Source organism: Protopterus annectens, chromosome 9.part0, assembly GCF_019279795.1.
Source record: "Protopterus annectens isolate FY-2018-M chromosome 9.part0, PAN1.0, whole genome shotgun sequence".
Taxonomy (NCBI): Eukaryota; Metazoa; Chordata; order Ceratodontiformes; family Protopteridae; genus Protopterus; species Protopterus annectens.
The window spans coordinates 1041206991-1041228709 of NC_056743.1; the positions used below are offsets into that span (position 1 = coordinate 1041206991).

A 21719-nucleotide genomic window follows, 5' to 3' on the forward strand; every position below is an offset into this window, starting at 1 on the left:
TCCAAAATGACGTCCATCACCGCTTTAGTGAGAGGTGTGTTTTGTATGACTACATTATCCGCCATGCTGCCAGATTTAAGGTCTTGAGTTGGCTGTCCAGGATCTGATTGTTCTGCTGGGAGAGTAGATGAGGCATTTCAGGTAAGGTCCAGGCTAGGCATTGAGACAAGTTCCTTAGGATTGGATACCAGTACTGGCGTGGCCAGTCTGGGGCAATCAGAATCATTTTTGGCTTCTCCTCTCTGGCTTTTAGGAGTACCTTGGGGAGGAGAGGCAGAGGAGGAAAGGCATATACTGTTAAGTTTTTCCAGCTGAAAGACAGGGCATCCACTTTCCATGCTTGTCTGTGATAAGTCCTTGTGCAGAATCTCTTTAGTTGGTAGTTGTGAGGTGAGGCAAATAGATCTATGTTCGGGCATCCCCATTTCCTTGTTACCATGCTGAAGACTTGTGGATCCAATTTCCACTCGTGGGGATCCATGAGGTTTCTGCTTAGTTCGTCTACCAGAGTATTTATTATTCCTGGCAGGAATTGTGCCTGCAGATGTACTTGGTAAATCAATGCTGTGTCCCACAAAATCATGGCTAGTCTGCAAAGGGGGTAAGAATGAGTGCCTCCCTGCTTGTTTATATACCACATGACTGTGGTATTGTCTGTCTTTATTAGTAGTTGTCACGGATGAAGTAGGTCCTTGAAGGCTGTCAGGGCATTTTGAACAGCTAGCATCTCTTTTTGATTGATATGTAGATGCATTTGGTTTGCGGACCATGTGCCTTCAATACATCTTCCTACCATGTGGGCTCCCCAGGCATAATCCGATGCATCTGTTAATGTCTGTGTGGCTGGGGGTAGAGTGAATGGCGGTCCCTTGTTCTGGTGACAGGCCTTCGCCCACCATCGAAACTCCTGTTGCAGGCAGGGAATGAGAGTAACTATTGTTTCCAGGCTGTGGCAATGTTGAGTCCAAACACATTTTAAGTACCACTGAAGTTTCCTCATATGCAGTCTTGCATATGGAATAATTAGAATGCAGGATGCCATGAAGCCCAAAGCCTGCAGAATTTTTCTTGCAGAGAACTGGGCCTTTGTTGCCAACAGTTTGAAATAGGTAGTCAGTTGTCTTTGTTTGTCTGTCGGGAGATAAACCATCTGGGCAGTTGTATTTAAGCTTGCACCCAGGAATATTATCTCTTGAGAGGGTACTAGTTTTGATTTCTGTTCGCTCACTGTGTACCCTAGGCATGGTAGTAATCTTTTTACAAACACCAGATGCTGTAGTAGAACGTCCTTGTTCTCTGCTTGAATGAGGCAGTCATCCAAGTAGGGATATATTTGTATTCCTCTTTGTCTGCAGTATGCAATTACTGGTGCCAGGCACTTTGTGAAGACCCTGGGTGCAGTAGATAAGCCAAAGAGCAGTGCAGAGAATTGGTAGTGTATTGAGCCAGCTTTGAATTTGAGGTATCTTCTTCATGTTTGTCTGATTGGGACATGCAGGTATGCCTCTTTTAGATCTAAAGTCACAAGCCAAGCCTTCTTGCCCAACATGGGCAGAAGCTGCTGTAGAGTCAACATTTTGAATTTTAAAATATCCATATATGTGTTTAGAATAGACAGGTCCAGTACTGGTCTCCAGGCTTTGTCCTTTCTGGGTACCAAGAACAGCCTTGAATAGAATCCTTGTCCCTGCTCTTGCTCTGGTACTTGTTGAAAGGCCCTCATGTCCATGCGGGATGAAACTTGTTTTTGTGCCTCTGCCCAATGATTGCGTGGCAGGTCTGGCATACCGTTTGGTCTTGGCAGAGTGTGGAAGTGGAACCTGTAGCCTTGTGATACTATATTTATGACCCATTTGTCCTGGGTGATCATGTGCCAATTTTGTGAAAAAAGTGCTAGTTTTCCCCCCAGAGGAGCTGCCAAAAGAGAATTGCTTGGTGCTGGAAGGGGGAACTCATTGAGACTGTTTCCTGTATGGCTGTGATTTTTCCTCTCAGCTCTTGGAGGTAGAAGCACCCCATTGTTTAGGCCTGTATGAGCCTTGGGGCTGTGATCTGCCTCTGGGGCATCTGTATCTGCCTCTATATGGCCTGTCTGACACTGGAAAGGACCAATTCTTTGTAGGCCAGTTTCTGCTCAATCTGGGAGGCTGTACCTGCAAGAAATCCTTGACTGTTTGCATAGATTTAGCTTTGTCCTCCATTTTCTTCAACGCCTTTTCTGCTTTAACACCAAACAAAGTATCATGCTGTAATGGAGCATCTAATAGTTTTGCTTTAACATGATCAGGAAGATTCTGTTCTTTTAACCAAGCATGCCTCCTAATGACAGAACCTGTAACAGCGGCCCTGCAGGAGGCCTCTAGAGAATCAAAACCACATTGCAAAGTATACTTTCCAACTTGTTCAGCTGCATGTAATAAATCCTGCATTTCTTTGTTGTCTGCACATTCTGTATTTGTTAACATTTTCTATTTAAGCAATGACATAAGATATTGCTGATATTTAAGCATATGAAATTGGCAATTTAAAGCTCTTACAGCCAAGATAGCAGAAGTATAAATCTTTTTACCCCATCTGTCTAGGGCCCTACAGTCCCTATCAGAAGGGATAGGGTTTTTCGCAGTAGAAGCCTTGACCCCTTTGGGACCCTGTGAGATAGTTTCTGGGTCAGCAGCAGGGTTTTTATAAAGAAATTTATGTGAATCAGGAACCCTATAGTATCTGTCTGGCTTAACAGGAGCTGGTGGTAAAGAGTCTGGAGATAGACTGGACTCTGAAAATACATCATCTACAATGTCTAAAACAGGTGGGATAGCCAGGGGCCTGTGCTGAGGCAATAAAAGGAAGTCTGAGCATTTTCTTGGATTCTGAGTAATCTTGGCTCTCCCAGTGGAAATGCTCCCTCATAGTATGCAGTATCTCCCCAAAAGAATAATCCTCAGGAGGAGAGGCTGAAGGGATAGAGTCTTCAGCATCAGAATCCTCATAGGGAGGAATAGAATAAACCTGTTCAGAGGAGGAATCAGAGGAAATGGAAACCTGGTCTGAAGATTCACAATCTAACTCTTGCCTAGGCCTCTTATCAGAGGGGGGATGGGAACCCCTGATCAAAGTAATTAGGTCTTCGGCCATTTTAAGCATCTGTTTTTTAGGCATGGATGCCTGTCCAGGAGAATGCTGTATTTGTTTATTTGTCTTTAGAGCTGCTTTAGTCTTTGCCTCTGAAGCTGAAGTAGGTTTCACATATAACTGCGTAGGCCTGAAAACACCCTCAGAATTCAATGCCTGCACAGTGGCTCTGGACCCATCTGAGGGAATGGTTTCCGAGTGTCCAATACCTTGAGTTTCCAGTGGCCTAGTCAGCTCCACGTGGGAGTCGGACGCGGCCTGTGGCTCTGAGGTAGCGGGCGTCAGGGGCTGCGAAAGCACCTCATTGAGAACCGGCGAACCGGTGACAGGCCTAGCAGAAGCCTCTTCGTCGGTTTTGGATCTCGTGTGACTGTCCTTTTCTTTGTCTTTGCGCTTTTTATAAACTCCGGTAGTTAGCTGTTCTGACGGCATTATATAATTAAATCTTCTGCCAAAGTAATGGAATGCAAAACCGTACCGACGCTTAATAGTGCGTTGGTTAAATCTAGCACAAAACCGACAACTAGCAACGTTATGGTCAGGGCCTAGGCAAGGAATACAGTAAGAATGAAAATCCTTATGAGGTATTTGCTTCCCACAAGAAATACAATTATTAACTTTTTCTGACATCAGTCTGGAGCAAGAAAAAAGTTTCCCCAACGGGGTACTTAGCTTTAATGAAGACTTCGGATCTGAAATTCAAATTTGAAAAACTCAGGAGTCAGCCGACCGGCACTTGCGAACTGCTTTTGCTTCGGGCACCGCGCGGCAAGAAAGACTGAAGAAAATGGCGTCGGCTGCATCTTTTATATCCCTGGCGCACTGACGTCAGGGAAGAGGCAATAGCAACCGACGCCGGACCTAGACTTTGGAATTTGGGCCGACTGAGGGTAGCCTGCCAGCAGGATAACCCAATTGTAATGACTGCAACAGTGAAACATGAAGAAAATCTGAATTATGAGAGGGCAAAAACAACTGAGGAGGAGGAAGTAACAATAAAGGAGGAAATGGCAACCAAAAGGAAGATGTTAAGGAAGATGCAGGAGAAGATAAAAAAGTTGGAAAATGAGCAGATACAGATAGAAACGTTTGGACAAAGGAAAAAAATAGAAAAACAAGGGAAAGGTGATGTGAAGATATTAGTATACAAATTTAAGGATTTGTAAAAAAGAAGCCATATACAAATAAAGATTTGAAAAAAGAAGAAATGGGTACCTGGGAAAGAGAGAGAGAGAGAGGAAGCTAAAAAAAATATTCAGAACAAGGTGAGAATGGAGGAGCTGAGGAAGTTCTATGAGAAGCTTTTTATGAGAAAAGAAGTATGGGGGGGGCAAATATTTGAATACTGAGTGGAATCAGAGCTGAGGGAGAAAGATAAGGAAATGCTGCACAAGGCAATTGCTTTAGTAGAGAATGTGGCAGTGATTATGCACATTAAAAAAGGGAACATAGAAGGTCCAGGTGGTTTCCCGACTACTTTAAATTAGTGGGTATATGTGTGAAAGAAGGCACAGCAAGTCTGTTTAACAGGATGAAAAAAGAGAGGGTGGTGCTGACCTCTCTATGTGGCAGGTAGATATGCTAATTTTTCATAATGGGAAATTATAGGACAATTTCATTATGTAACAGAGATTCTAAAATAATTGCTAGAGTACAAATGACCAGACTGGAAGCCCTCTTGCCAAAAGGTCATCTACAGATCAGTGGAAGTTATTAAATTTTTGTGAGATAGTATGAGAAGGAGAAGATAAAGAGAGGAGAGGTGCTTGTGGACAAAAGGCTTTCAATTAGGTAGACTAAAAAAATATGTTGGTATAGGACAGGCTGCACAAACTTAATACTTCTGCATAACAAAACAAATGTTCAACTTATGTTAAATGGGGAGTTATCAGACAAGTTGAGATTAGAGAGAACATTACAAGAAACAAAACCAATAAAATCCAATCCAAAAGCCTATGTATGTTCCTTGATAAAGCCTGGCAGGAGCCGGGTGAAAGCGCTTGGTTTATTTTACTTTTGTGTGTGGATTAATAAATCAGATACTATATTAACATCAGCTCTGGGTCCTGTGGCTTTTGGATTGGATTTTATTAGCGAGAACATTACTATGTGGATTTATTTTGCCTCCACAGGACTTTATTTTAATTATGGAAAAATTAACCTAGAGGATAATTATTTTAGTTATGGAAAAATTAGCCCAAAGGATGAGTAGGTTAATAGAAAAAAGCAAGGTTACTAGATTAAAGTAGTAGTATCAACCTGCTCGCTAATGATTGCATATTATTATTGGAGTATGTAGAAGGGATGTTCCTTCAAGTGTCAAAGACCTTTGAGGGGGTTGGCAGAGAATGATGTATGCAGTATAATCCCAAGAAGTCGTTAATAATACAGGTGAGGGAAGGAGTTCAAAATCTAGGTGTTCCCTCCTACCTTAAGAAATGTTGAGTGGAACTCTGTCCCTGCTCAGCATACACTGGCCATACTCCCTCCCAACTTATAAAATGGATAGTGGAATGCTCTCCCTTTCTCAGTATACTATAACTAGCTGACTCCTCCTGTCTGATAAAACTGTAGAGGGAAATGTTGTCGCTGATCTGTGTAGTACTGCTAGATGTTCCATCCCACCTTATTAAATGAGGAGTGGAATGCTGTCCCTGTTCAGTATACTATGACTAGCTGTCCCACCATGTTATGAAATACAAAGTGGAATGTTGCTTCCTGCTTAATGTATTATGAACTAGTACTCCCCTACATTAAAAAAACACTCAGTATAACAGTGTCCCTGATCAGTGTGTTAACACTAGGGATCCCTTCCCACTTTGTAGAAAAGGACAGTGGAATGACTGTGTTGCAAAGTGTGCAATGACTGGCAACAATATGTACAGTGGAATGCTATTCCTGCTCACTGTACTATGACCAGGTGACCCCCACATCATGAAATGTACAGTGGAATGCTGTCCCTACACAGTGTACTATGATCAGGTGTTCCTCCAAATTATGAGATGTACATTGGAATGCTGCCCCTCGTCACTGTACTTTGACCAGGTGTCCCTCCACATTATGAAATGTTAGTAGTTAGGGAAGGTATAAAGATTCTCCCCAAAGACAATCAAACTGATTCAGGACTGTATTATTTGGAGACAAAGACTACAGCAATATCTCTCTCTTATCTGTTTTTTAAGCCTTCTTCACATTGACCAACGTCTGATAAACAGATTATTAAAGAGCCCTTACTACTTGAAACCCTTTGCTCAGAAATCTCTTTGGTGACCTGAATACAAGAAGGCCATCCATTTCAGTAAAATTAGTTATTATTTGTTAAATGAAGTGTGACAGATTCATATCTCAAAGACTCCAGTTCCCCATTTCTATGTAACAAATTCTTACTTTTAATTAAACTGAGTTAATCAATCAATACCTTCTTCATGAAGGATTTGAAGACTACATGGGCATGTGTACATTCCAGCATGAGATCTGGCACATGACATATCAAACTTCTCAAATGCCAACAGGCCATGGACTATTTAACCAAACCTTTGTGGATCCATATGAAACTAGGCCACCTTCCATCTCTGCTGCAGTGTATGCCACCAGAAGCCAGTTAAGAATAAATGCTGAATATCAAGCATTAAGAAAAAATCTGGAATTTAGGATTCAGGAGATTTTTAATAAGAATGAGAAAATTCCCTTGCATGTACTTTGTGTTTAATACTATAAGTTGTCACCAAAGCATGTAAGAATTTGGCTAAGAGATATGACAGATGTGTCATGTTATTAGGAACTCCACTGCTATCCAATGAGGCTATAGACAAATTCTGACACTTATCAAAGACCTAGAAGGATTTCCCAAGCACTTTAGTTTGCTATAAAAATCAGTCACCCGCAGAGCTAGTTTTAGGCAATAGTAAGCCCAGCAATCACTGGGGGCCCCGATCACAACAAGAAATCATATTTTGATATTTTGTTACATACTTGTTATACAAACAAAACTTCGTACAGCAATCTTGTAAACTTAATAAACCAGGTAGGTAATAATAACTTAGGATGAAGAAGCCTAATGTCACCACTTCTGCTTTAAAATTCAAAGATATTTCTGGTTGTAGCGACAGCGTTTTGTCAAGAAGCAGACTTCATAACTTAAATAACTGTTTTACAACTGATATACTGCCCCTGGCTTAGTTAAGTCACACTGGTATGCATTCTCTTTGTTAAAATTAACATCATAGCCAGCAGTAGGCATTTGCAATACCTGTGACTTGTGGGTCCCCAAAAATCTTGCTGGATAATGAAAAGAAAACAGAAAAGATCATTCATTTTCCAATTATGTACTTTATCCTAAGTAGGGTTGTGAAATGACGAGATAAGGATAAAGTCAGAAATCAGTGAATGAACGAGGCCAACATACGTGCTACAGATCGGCGGCCCAGATTAACTGATCTCATTTCTCATTGGGATTTTAAGAAGAGCAGTCACTTCCAGCCTTCAGGGGGTGCTTTTCTCTTTTAGGGAGTTTTATAATTAATGGCAGGACACTACACATTATAACTCTCAACTTCTTTGCTCAGGAATTCTAGGCAACACCAAGGAATAAAGGCTAAAAATTAGGAACACTTTCTAAATATTATACTAATTTGCTTAAAAAGTCGACAGAATAACAGATTTTGGATCAACTTTTTGGAAATTTTGGAAAAATAAAAAAAAAAGTATAAAGCTTTAATATGTGGCATTACTGATTGCCTGTAGCCCTGAATGACTTAACAGCAAATCAAATGCTTTATGATGGACAGTGCAAAAATATGAAGCAAAATCAGGGATATTCTGTGAAATCAGAAACAGTGACACGTACTTACTACTCCTCAATGACGTCAATAGAAGTAAATTTACCCCTGATGCTGTTTGATGATTGCGAAACAATCACTAATCTGGTGAGGCAGTATAGAGGCACAAAATACATTATTTGCTGAAATCAGTGTAAAACTAGAACTGTTGTGGCTTATCCTTGTGTGTGTTGGGGGGTCATTATGTATTACACAGGGATCGGGTTAAGTGCAGCAGTACTGTTAATGTTAGGGCTAATTTAAAAATAATACATTAAGTTTTGGGTGAAGAATTATTTGTTAACTGATATTGGTACCACACATTTTTCTATCTCATGTTCTTTATCCTCTACTCCAAAGTACATGCAACTTTCAGGTAGATCACTAGGACTGATATTTATCATCCAATTATACAGGCTTTTCCCAAGTTATCATGTATCACAAATGTCACCTCAGACGGTGTTGAACTGATGTTCTGCAGATGGTTTAGAATGGTAGCATTACAGTAACAAAACAAATTATATTATTTAATGAGCCCCTGCCTTCTTAAATGTCCAATTGTCAGTATGATATATTTTGTTAATGCCTCACAGTAGAAGAAATGCATAGCAAGATAATGAGAAAAATCCCCTTGTAACAAGTCCTAATGACTGTAAATGTCTATGCCTTCAGAAATATCTAACACACCTGACCACATATACTCTACACAACAAATGCTCTATACTAGAATAACCAAAGAATACACAAAAATGGTATAAAAAAGTAACAGCCACACTTTAAAACAAGTGTGAGAAATTGAGTGCTGAAGAAATGGAAATGTTTTTGTCTATAAAAAACTTCAGCAGGCTAACTATTATATATGGCACTCTATTTCTTTCTACCTTTACCCACTCAAGAAAGAGTATATATTCACTCCTATCCCTTTAGTCATCCTATATTATTTATAATTACTATTAATTTTAAGTCAGTAATATTAGTACTTCTGGACTTAATTTATGTCATTTTATAACAATCTACTATTTAGTGTTCTATTCATTTTTCCCTGCATATTATATTGTGGGAACTTTTCATTCAATTTTCATTGTAATTTTGTAATAGTTTTTGGATGGTATCTATATATCCATATTATTTTTTTAGGAACTTGTTATGTTATTTTACATTATTTTCACATTATACAAGCTTACATTATTGTTATTAAACTATGCTATTGAATACTTTACGTTATCACAAAAGTAGAACAAAGTAGTAAAAAACAAACAACAAAACAACAACAACAAACTCCATGCTTTTTACTGAAATATTTGACAAGTGGGTTATGATTACAGAACTGTACCTGGTTCTTTATACTTTCAATTTCATTGGTTAATCTTGTAATCATCCTCTGGAGGTCCTGAATCTCTGCCTTAGTGGTACGGAGTTCATCGCCATAGTTTCCTGCTGTGCTGGCCAGTTGGTCATACTGCAAAATGAAACATAGTGTTAACTTCTAACCTTCATACACTTCAAGCAGGAGGAATGCTTATTGCTATTATGAAGTGCCCTGACTGTGAAATTGCAAAAATGTAATTGCTGTACATATTGATTTATGACAAAGATTATACCAATCACTTTGGGCAAAAATTAATGTGGTTGAGGCATTTTGGGTGATGTGGGAGAATGGAGTACCAATGTGACAAGGTGAAAAGATAAAGTCATTCACTGCCTCATAGTTAGGGGTCAGTTTTGTAAAGTATGCCCTCAAAATGAGAGACAGTAATTTTATTTCTGGCATAGCCAAATAGAGACAGGGACATTGTTTCAGTTTTGTGCAGCCAGTTTAGTAGCAATATTAGATTAGAATAAATCTACATTCATTTAACAGCAACAGTAAAAAGAAAAGTTCTAAAATTGACCATCCCTGTGCAAAGCTGTTCCTAGGGAATTTGGAGTTCTAGCCAAGGCACTCATTTGTTGTTTCACCCATGCTGTTTACAAACGATTGCTTAACAGCATCATGTAAACTCATATTTTTAGGTTAGAAACAAGTTATTAGGACACTGCACTATATAGCAAAGTAACAGCTCATTTCTTCCTTTGAAAGAAAAGACCCGTTTGTTTGTTTGTTTGTTTAACTTATTTTCTTAACTCTTTGTCAACTGGGTATGGCCTACTGGGTCTAACAATAGGAGCTTTTTCAACAGTAGCACATGGAGAAATGCTCAAAATAAGAAAATATGGATTAAAAACTATTGTATACAAAATGTATATATATATATATATATATATATATATATATATATATATATATACACACACACACATATATATATATATATACACACACACACTTGTATTTACATTGAATAGAACATTGAATAGAACATTGACAATGTATAATCTGTCATTAAGTCGATCTACTGCCATCAACTTGCACTTTTTTATGTAGAAACTGGCTATAGGAAGGTTATTAGCAGGGACACTGATTTTCCATTTTCCTGGAAAAACACCATTCAATCCTCAATGCTGAATTTGGGCTGTAGGAGTTTAGGGAAAGAATGAATGGAATTTGACATTTTAGACCAGACCACTCATTTGCCACAAATTGAATTTTTTTTCATATGTATATATATATATATATATATATATATATATATATATATATATATACATACATATATTATATATATATATATATATATATATATATATATATATATATATATATATATGTACATACATACACACATATATATATATATATTTACCACTTGTAATAATATCAGCTTAGTTTACTGAATGCCCTTATACCACAATTTTCTTAAAATGTGCATATATATATCTATATATATTATATATATATATATATATATATATATATATATATATATATATATATATATATACACACACACACATACACACACACATATATATATATATATATATATACATATATATATATATATATATATATATATATATATATATATATATATATATATATATATATTTATATATATCTTAGAGTTACAATTCATGAATTTCTTGTCATAAAAACAGAATTTCATTTTTACAACCATAATTCTGTGTCCCTGGATTAGGAAAAGCGGTTTTAGTGGATTGAAAGAAAGATTTACTATAAAGATTCTGACATGTGATTTGTTTCTGGACATAAGTGTAGGAATAGATATCTAAGGAGAATGTATGTATGAAATTAAAAAAATACTAACAAAACGTCTTAACAACATTTGCCCTGTAAGAATTATGCCTGACTTCATTACTAACCATAACCCATTTTTTTCAATATAAGGAAACATACCAAAATACATAGAAACATTCAATACAAAATTGTCAGAAATACAACAAAATTCAATACAGAAAACCATAGCAACTGGGAACCATTAAAAACACTTTCTTTAGATAATACAGTAACTTACTTCAACAAAACCTCTCTCTGCTAAACTCCCTAGCACCTCATCTCAGCAAAAGAATCAAATCACATCCAGCACCATGGCTTACACCAAATATAAAAATGTTAATGTGTAACAGAGATGAACCATGGAAAATTGTCAGTTGGTGCAGGTGTTTGGAGAGATACATACCAAATGGGGCATTATACTCAATTATAGGCCTAATGAGGGAGGAGTACAGAGAGGTAATAACCTCCTTTTTTCTGGATGCAATCCCTTTACTTATGAGATGAACCACGTAAAAGGCTTTTCTGACCACTGCTGCTACATGATGGTCGAATGTGAGATTGTTTCAACCTGAGTACCCTGGTCTCTCATGACATGTTGTGTGCTTAGGGGGTTGCCGTTGATGTGGTAATCAGTAGGGGCTGTGTTTTTGCTGAATGGTATGATAAAGTAAATAGTGTGGGAAGAAATAGCCAGGGAATTGTTATGGCTGGGCTTGTATAGGCCCTAGGGCTGACAGCCTAGTACCAACCTATGAACCTATGATAATACTTTTTTTGCATTTAACGTAAGGCTATGACTTTAGCATCAGTCATTTGTTGCTGTGAGACCCTCTTGCAGTATGTTAACATCATTTGGGGAGTCAATGACAGCAGCCAACTTACAGTTATCTGCAAACTTGGTCAGCCACAGGCCCTTTGTCTTTGCCTGGACCTCTGAGAAGTAGATACCAAACAGTAGGGGTCCAAGAACAGAACCCTGGGGAACACCACTAGGGACAGGCCTGCTGTTGGAGGTGGTGGCACCTAGTGTGGGTCCTATCGGTGAGCCAGTTGGCCACCCACCTGATGAGATAGGGATTTAAGCCAAGCTGTGTTAGCTTTTTGATGACACCTGAGTGGGGGATTGTATCAAAGGCCTTGGCCAAGTCAAGGTAAGCTGTGTGTACTGACTTTCCCTCATCCAGGGACTTGGTGACAGTCTCAAGGAAGTCATTCAGGTTCAACAGGCAAGATCTGCCCCTGATGAATCTGAATTGGGTGGGGTCAAGTGCTTGGAGATTGCCAATGTGACTAGCACTTTCTCGAATACCTGCTGGAAAGCACTAGGAAGCCTTAAACTGATACAATCACTCAACTCTCCTTGTTAATAAGGAGAAATTAATAGTATGCACTAAACAGCCTATAATTGCAATGTACCTTGCTAAGGTAAGGAAAAGCAGCTCCTGTACTTTACAAAAAAAAAAAAAAGGCACCAAACCAGGCATGTCCTAGGGTCAGCTTCCGGTGATTTCACCTGTCCACCTGGTGAATCTGGGCATACTGGGGCAATGCAGCAATTGCCTCATGTACACAGACAACCCTCTCCTCCTACCACCCAACACTACAACCTGTGAGAGATGCATTTACATAGCCAAAATGGAAGCAAAGTTCTCTCCACCCAAGATTGTGCTAGACAGTCAAGAGGAGAAGGTTAACACCCACACTACACCTCAAGCAACACATAGCCCTTCTAAACCCACACCACCAACACCCACATACAACAACACTAAATCCACATATGTAGAGGCCCTTAACTGTAACCTGCCCAAGCAACAAGGACCTCTGAAGCTGAAACGCAAACAAACACCAATCACAACCAAAGTGTCACATAGTTCACAACACCAGTGTGCCACCCAGCAATAGCCCCTAAGGCAAGACAATGTACCAAACACTTTAGTCATAGGTGACTCTATAGTCCGGAACATTGATGTCCCTCTTACCAGGTTGATCAAGGAGAAAATTACAGTCAGCTGCCTGTCGGGTGCCAGGATCCACCACATAATGCATGCACTCAAGTCACTCCACAATAAGTACAAATATGATTCTGTCATTGTCCATGTTGGAGTGAATGACTTGATACACACCTCCCTGGAGTACATGAAAAGAGACATGGAAGAGCTCTGGGATCATGTGGCCCAGGCAGGTATGACCCCAGCCCTGAGTAGCATCCTGCCTTCACCCAGAATGATACCACAATATAAGGACAAAATGATTGACTTCAACAATTGGCTAAGCTTCTGGTGTCATTCAAAGGGGATCCAGTATCTGTCTGCCTGGGACGACATGACTGACAGATCACGATGCTTTGCCAGAGATGGCCTGCACCTGTCGCCCCTGAGATTCAGGTTACTGGCTAAGGCTCTTGCCACCCCTATAATGCCCTTTTTAGGCAAAGTTCAAAGGACAAAACCACCACCGTAACAGGTACAAGCATGCAAAATCAGAAGGTAATGCTACTTAATGCTAGAAGTCCTAACACCTTTGCCCAACTGTTCTTGGAATTCATAAATTCCAACACCCTGGATCAACTAATCCATAGTCCCACCAGGGGCTCCAATATCCTAGACTTGGTCATTACCAACATGGGAAATCAATGCTCCAAACCTATGGTCACCCCCTCATTAGTCAGGTCTGACCATAAGCTAATCACCCTTAACATCCACATCCCACCCCCACCCCCCAGTAAGGAAACCTCCATAAAAAACTTCTCCAAAGCCAACTTCATGCTACCAAGTCAGAAGTGACAAACTTCATGACCCCCATGCAGACGGGAACTGAAAGTTCAACTGCTGAATACTACATGAAGGCACTGTATGAGCACATCCACTCACGCATGAATTGTGCCATCCCTAATAGAACCAAGATGCTCTCATCCAAAAAAAGGAAGCCAATCTGGTGGTCCCCTGCCATAAACAAACTTTACACCAAAAGGAAGAAACTGTTGCAGAAAAGAGGAAAATCCCAGGATGCAAGAAACTCCCTTACCAGCCTCAGTAAGAAACTGAGATCCCTCATAAAATCCTCCAAAGCTAGTTACAAAAATAAAATTGCCAAAGATTCCAAAGACAACCACAAGGCATTCTATAACTATGTCAAGAATCTAAATGGCAATACTCAGATCTGCTCTGAGCTAAAACAGAATGGCATTAAATATACTGATCCCAAGGATATTGCCAATATCCTGGCAGATCTATTCAGTGCCAACTTCACCCCACTCTCACCCCCTAAATGGCCCATCTCAATACCAGAAGATTGCCAAATTCCGGTAATAACGGCCACACAGGTAAAAAAACGCACTCTCCAAAGCTAAGAATACAGCATTCATGGGACCAAATGACATCTCGGGCTGTGTACTACATGAACTACAATATGAACTGGCACCTCACCTAAGTGTCATGTTTAATCATAGTCTCACCCTCAGGTCTCATGCCCACTGAGTGGCACAGAGCTACAGTTATCCCACTCCACAAGGGAGGATCCACCTTGGATCCCGGAAACTAACGTCCCATAATCATAGCCTCACCTCAGGTTTCATGCCCACTGAGTGCCACAACGCTACAGTTATCCCACTCCACAAGGGAGGATCCACCTTGGATCCCGGAAACTACCATCCCATCAAGGCCTCATCTTCAAGGCCATGGAGTGTATTATCATGGAACTTATAAACAAAGACATTGGCAACCTTCAAACACTGGACCTCACCCAGTTTGGGTTCGTGAAGGGCCGATCTTGTCTCCTGAACCTGACTGACTTCTTCAAATCAGTCTCCAGAGCCATGGACAAGGGTAAGGTGGTCCACACAGCCTATCTAAACCTTGCCAAGGCCTTAGACACCATCCCCCACTCTGGAATCATAGATAAACTTACTAAGCTGGGCATTAATCCCTACGTCACCCAATGGGTTGCTAACTGGCTTACTGACAGAACCCACACTGTAAAAGTAGCCGACTCCAAATCCAGCTCCAGACAAGTAACAAGTGGAGTACCTCAGGGTTTGGCATCTACTTCTCTGAAGTACAGGCCAACACTAAGGGACTCTGGCTAACAAAGTTTGCAGATGACTGCAAACTGGGAGCCATTATTGAATCCCCAAATAATGTGAATACTCTACAAAAGGGCCTTACAGAAACAGATGCTTGGTGCCAGAGCCATGGGCTCAAGCTCAATGCCAAGAAATGTATAGTTATCCCCTTTGGGAAAAAACATGCATCTGTGAATTACCATATAGGTGGCAGTACACTAAACACCGAAAGTGTGAAAAGAGAGATAGGGACACAGGTGGACATTGGTCTCACCTTCGATAACCACATTGCCACAACAGTCAGGAAATCCTTCTATGTGGCACACCTCATCACTAAGGGCTTTTCATCCAGGAAAAAGGAGGTCATAATCCCACTGTACTCATCTCTCATTAGACCCATTATAGAATACAACGCCCCGTTTGGTATGTACCTCTCAAGACATCTGCAACAACTGGAAAGGCCGCAGAAATGCCTCACTAAAAGAATCACAGGCCTAAAGCAGATGCCCTATGCTGACCGCCTTAAAAAACTCCAGCTATACTCTGTTGCATATCGTCTACTCAGAGGCGATCTCTGCTTAACATACAAGGCCATGTCAAACCCAGAGCTGTTGGACATGCTACACTTAAAGAAATCCCAATCCCTCAGAGCCACACGCTCCAAGGATCTAAACCTTGTCATCACAATAAACAAAACATGCTGGAGGGATAGGTTTCTGACCCAGAGACTCCCCAGACTCTGGAATAGATTGCTCATACATGTCAAGCAGAGTGCCTCTTTGGCCCTCTTCAAAAGGAACCTTGACGATTGGATGGGAGAAAGGAAATTCACCCCACGGATCATGTCAGTCGCCCTGCTAGAAAGGGGTCCAGAGAAGTAAATAGTGTGGGAAGAAACAGCCAGGGAATTGTTATGGCTAGGCTTGTATAGGCCCTAGGGCTGATAGCCTAGTACCAACCTATGAACCTATGTCCTTGTTTATGGGATTCATAACAATACACTCCATGGCTTTACAGATCAGACTTGTCAAGCTAATGGGGCAACTGTTTCTCAGGTCAGTAGTGACACCACCTTTGTGCAAGGGGATGGCAATGGCAGTTCTCCACTCTGCTGGAATGAAGCCTGTAAATAGGCTGTGGTTGAATAGGGTGCTCAATGGTGAAGCCAAACGAAAAACTGAAACAATTTACCACTGGTAAGCAACAAAGTCCACAGCAGAAAGTTCACCAGACACCAGGGTAAAAACAAATGTTTTATTCCAACGTAGCGAGTCCAACAAACAACAGCTCTGATACAGAAGTCACATCCACGTCACATCAAGCGCTTTCACCCGGGCTCTCCCAGGCTTTGTCAAGATAAACCACACATGAATTGCTTCCATTTTAAATAAAACTGCTAATAACATAATTAGATCATTAGCATCATTAAAAAATTGTTAAATTTAAAATTAAAGCTACCTTACATAACATTTGTGAAAAAGAGAATTCTATCATTCAACCACTAGGTTTTGTGGCTCTATTTTAAATTCTCAAACACCATAAACTTTTAAATTTTGAATTAAAAAATATCATAACAAATCTCAAGGTACTGTGCAGAAAGTTCAATTGTGACTGAACTTATGAACTTAAAAATACATAATAAAAAAATTAAAAAAATTAAAAAATGTAAAAATTTTTTTGTGGAAAATACCACAACAATAACTAAGGATAATATAAACATATGAAAATTAACAAACAGAGATATATAGATATATGCCAGCTCTTTTAAACCAAGGTTTCACAAAACAAACCTATATGTGTCGTAACACCCTGTTTACACAAGCCAATATAAATATCAAGTACACTGCAATAAAAGAGTTTAAATACTATTGGACTGGGATATAGGTTCCTACAATTTTGCTCTTCTAAATTTAAGAACACTGCTTATACTGATGGTATTGTTAAGCCCTGGTGGTTTGGAGGCGTTCAGTTTTAATTGCCAAAGCAATTCCCTATACTCTAGGGACGTTTCCCAGTCCCCACCTCTTGGATTGCACATAACCTGTTCAAGTACTAGAAACTTTAGGACCATTTCTTTACAAACCAGTGAGTGTTTATAAAAAGCATTTGCTTCTTTTTTCTTACTAATCTCGTAAAGGTGTTCATTTTTTACATTTTTTAATTTTTAAAATTACAGCCTGGGATACTATCAGGTCCCATGGAAGCTGTGTTCTTTGCCTTGGATAGGGTCTTTAAGTTTTGAAACCTATCAGCTAACAGCCAAACCTATCAGCTAACAGGTTGGCTAAGTCAACAGGATTAGTAGTTCTGTTGGGTAAGGCTGAGTCCATGCTGTTGTTCAGGTGCTTGTATACTGCATTGGCGCACTGTTCAGCATAGCTGTCTGCATCCTCTGAGGGGGTGGTGTCAGAAAGTGTGGAATGAGGTATAGCATAGTAAGGCAGGGACACAGACATTGGCATCTTCCAATGTGAGGAGAGCCTCCAGTGAGTGCATTTTCAGGTTAAAGCTCCTTACATTAAGCAGTATGACCTTCAATTTGCTTTTTGACAGATCTTTTATGATGGAAGATTTGTCTTTGGGACATAGCCTAAAAAGGCACAATGGGGGAGGCAAGAGCCTTGGCCAGGATCTGGAACCCCAGGGGTGACAGGTGGAAGCCATCATTGGCAAAGCATCAAGGCCTATCAACCATGTCATCACAGGCAGGCAGATACTGGACCCCTTGGAAAGACACCAGAAACTAAGCCAATTGTTTAAATCAATTATTTTTTTGTTGGTATTGTGGCATCATTCTTGGTGAAGTTACGATGCTACTTAGGGCTAGGGTCTACCTGCCTGGGACACATGCTCTGAGAGCTCGCATGTCTCTCTTCATGTAGCCCAGGGAGGGACGTCTCAAGTCATTCACACCAACATGGACAATGACAGAGTCATACTTGTACTTGTTGTGGAGAGACTTAAGTGTGTGTGTGTGTGTAATGTGGCGGATTCTGGAAACTAAAAGATAACTGACCGTGACCTGGTGAGAGGGACATCAGTGTGCCTCACTACTGAGTCACCAATGACTAGTATGTTTGGTTTACTGTTATGCCTTATGGCTGTGTTGGCTTACTGTTATGCCTAATGGGCTGTGTTTGTGAGACACTGGTGCGTCTACTGTATGTGATATGTTTTGTGTTGTGTATGGAATGTCTGTGTGTGTTTTGGGGATCTCTGTTTAGGTGCATTTTTATTGAGGACCCCTGCATAGCTGTGTGTGTGTTGCACTTGGCTATGTGATGTGGGTGGTGTGGTATTTGTGCTGGCAATCTCCTCTTTGTCAGGAGTACTGACTGTGGCAAGATAGAGCTTGGATTCCAGGTTACTGATGTAGATGCAGAGGACTGTCTGTGAACATGAGGCAGTTGCTACACATAGTCTCAGTATACCCACATCTACTAACAAGCAGTAATAAATGCAGAATAAGAGCACTTGAACACTTAAGTGTACACAGAACAGCAAAATAAGGTAATAAAGTAAGTAGAACAAAGTTACAGTAAGAGCAGCTGAATAAAGTGTACATTTTTATTTGTTAAGTGGAGAGGGAGGAAACAGAACAAGATTAAGAGACTACTGGTGTTGTCCTTCCCAAATGCTCTTGCTGTACACAGTAGATAGAGCTGATGAGATGGGACTGGTAGGAGTATCTGAAATCAAAGAAGCAAGGGGGTAGTCCTTCCCAAATTATCTCACTCAGTTGAGTGAGTAAATGAGATGGGTCTGAGAGGAGTATCCAAACACAAATTTACAGCAGGGTGGGCAATGCCAAAGCCACCAAGTTTAAGACCACAACAACATTAGAGATGGAGGGTGGGGAACAAACTGCAGTGACAGAGACCACAATATTCAATTAATATTCAATGAAACAAATAAATAAATTCACTACAGTTTTGTTAACTATCACTGAAACAGTGCAAGTGCAAAACAGTATACTTAAATCAGTTTGTATGTCCAGGTTCCGACTCGGCCACTTACTAAAGTTCGAGGTCTCAAACTAGCTCACGGCTCCTTCCCTATCCCATGATGCTCTAGTGCCTTCCTCAGATCTTGTTTGCTGATGAAGAGGATCAAAGCATAGCAGATGTACACTAGGAACCTCTTGATCCTCCAAAAGGTCAAAGGCTGAGGAATGAGTGTGAGACGTAAGAATGAAGACAAGGTGGACAACTCACATGGAATGTTATGGTGAGTACATAACTTCTTTATGTGAAGTTGTCCTATCTCGTCTTCATTCTATACTGATGGGACAGCATTCTTAGCAACATCTTTCCTGGGAGGCTCACGGGAGAATATTCTTCAGAACAGTGGATCCAAAGGAGGCCCTGTCTCTGGAGGCCAAATCCACTTTGTAATGAGTGATAAAGGTATGAGGCCTTGACCACATTGCTGCTGCATAAATGCATAAATAGTATCTACTGGTAACTTTGGCCTAAATACTTGAGAAGTTTAAACAGCTCTGGTAAAATGCACCCTTACTTTGCCTGCCAGCTGTTTGTCTGTTGATTGATAGGTAAAAGAGATACAGTCTGATAACCATATGGATAAAGTAGTTTATGTCACTGCAAGTCCTTTTTTATTATCCAAAAAGGAAACAAAAAGCTGGTCGGATTTCCTGTATTACTTTGTTCTGTGCCAATAGAAGCTTAGCTAATAAATGAACGGCAAGCTGGTGAAACATGTACTCTGCCTTACTGCCATATTTGGGGAAAAACACTGGCAGATCTATAGATTGGTTCAGATTAAATTCTGAACATACTTTTGGTACAAAAAAGGGTTTGTGCATAGTGAAACCCTGTCATTATAGAAAATCATGTACAGAGTTTTAATTGACAAGGCCTGTAACTCTGAAACTCTTCCAGCTGATGTGAGTGCTACTAGGAAAATAGTTTTCCAAGACAGAAACTTCAAGCTACAAGAGGATGCCAGCTCAAAAGGGGGAAGAATTATATGGGACAAAACAAAATTTAGATTCCATGGTGGTAGAGGTGGTTTTATGGGCGGTCTTAACAAGTTTGTGCCCCTCAGAAAAGCTTTTGATAGTTTATGAGACATAATATTTGGTCCCTCATTCCCAATATGAAAATCAAAGATTGCTGCTAATTGGACTAGAATAGTAGCTGCAGCTGCTCCCTCATTAAAAAGCTTAGCCAAGAATTCAAGAGTGGATGATAAAGGTGCTGAGTAGGGATCAATATGACTCTGTGAAGCCCAGGCAGAACATTTGCTAAAATATAGTCTTCTCGTAGATATCTTATGAGAAGAAATCAAGATGTGTGGGACTTCTGGGGTAAACTTGTGTAGCCTGGCTATGTTTGGAATTGGAGCAGCCATGCTGTCAACTTGAGGGCATGAAGACACGAGTGAAGAGCCCCTGATGAGTGGTTCAGAAAGTCTGGCACTGGATCCAGCATCCAAGGCTCTTCCCGAAGATGAGACTTCAAGAAGGGGAACCAGATTTCATGAGACCAGTAAGACGCTATCAGTATTAAGGTCCTTCCCAGAGTGTTAGCTTTCTGAAGAACTTTTGGTATCAGGGGAAAGGGAGGAAAAGTGTATAAGAGTCCCAGAGGCCAATTATGTAAAAGTGCATCCTTTGGGGACTCCTCCATGGGGGCATTAGGGCAAAAAAGTTGCTGCCTTTTTCTGTTCATGGATGTGGTAAGTAGATCACAGCAAGACTGGCTCCATTTGCGGAAAATCATTTCCACTACTTCTTTCTTCGGGGACCGCTTGTGTGGCATCAGAATTGCTCTTGCTCTGCTTAGTTTGTCCGCTATCACACTGGATTTCCCTGGGATGTGCATTGCTACTAGAAAGTGCTGAGAGGACATCGCCCACTGCCATACTCTCAGGGCCTCTCAACAAAGAGGGTAAGATCTGGTTCCTCCTTCCTTGTTTAAGTACCACACTACTGACATATTGTCTGTATTGCAATCGTGCCTACCAGAATAGAGTCTTGGAATGCTTGCAATGGCATCAGCACTGCTATCATCTGTAGTACACTGATGTGCAAATGAGCCTTGTAGTCCTGCCAAGTGCCATGGGCTGGTCTTCCCTGATAATGCCCCTCCCATCTGAGAAGCGTCCGTGGCCACTGTGGCTACCGGAGTAGGGGGGAAAACAATTAACCTACCGTTACTTGGTCAAAGTGCAGCCACAAACAGTGGTCTTTCTTGCAGGATTCTGTCAACATTATGTAGTGAGACATAGGAAGTTCCTGCATGGACCACTGGGTGAATAGGAGCCATTGGAGGATTCTCATATGTAATCTTGCCAGAGGAATCAACATTTATTGCTGCTGCCATAGTCCCCAGTACCTTTAGGACTGTCCTTGCTTGAACCTTGGTTCTGAAGAGGAGATCCCAGATTTGAAGTCGAAGTGTCTGCACCCTGTCTGGTGGAAGTTTGACTATCATTGTTTTGGTATCTAATTCTGCGCCTATAGAAAATGATATGTTGAGATGGCAATAAGGCAGACCTTTCGTAATTTATT

At 40.5% G+C, this 21719-nt stretch overlaps 1 protein-coding gene across 1 annotated transcript in view; it reads right to left on the reverse strand.

Annotated features, from left to right (window-relative positions):
* Positions 1–21719, reverse strand: part of LOC122811782 (keratin, type II cytoskeletal cochleal-like) — a 200030-nt gene that overhangs the window by 89910 nt on the left and 88401 nt on the right. Inside the window, exon 6 of the mRNA XM_044083843.1 lies at positions 9280–9405. Within this exon, the coding sequence (XP_043939778.1) occupies positions 9280–9405 (126 nt within the window). The remainder of the gene's footprint in view (positions 1–9279; positions 9406–21719) is intronic.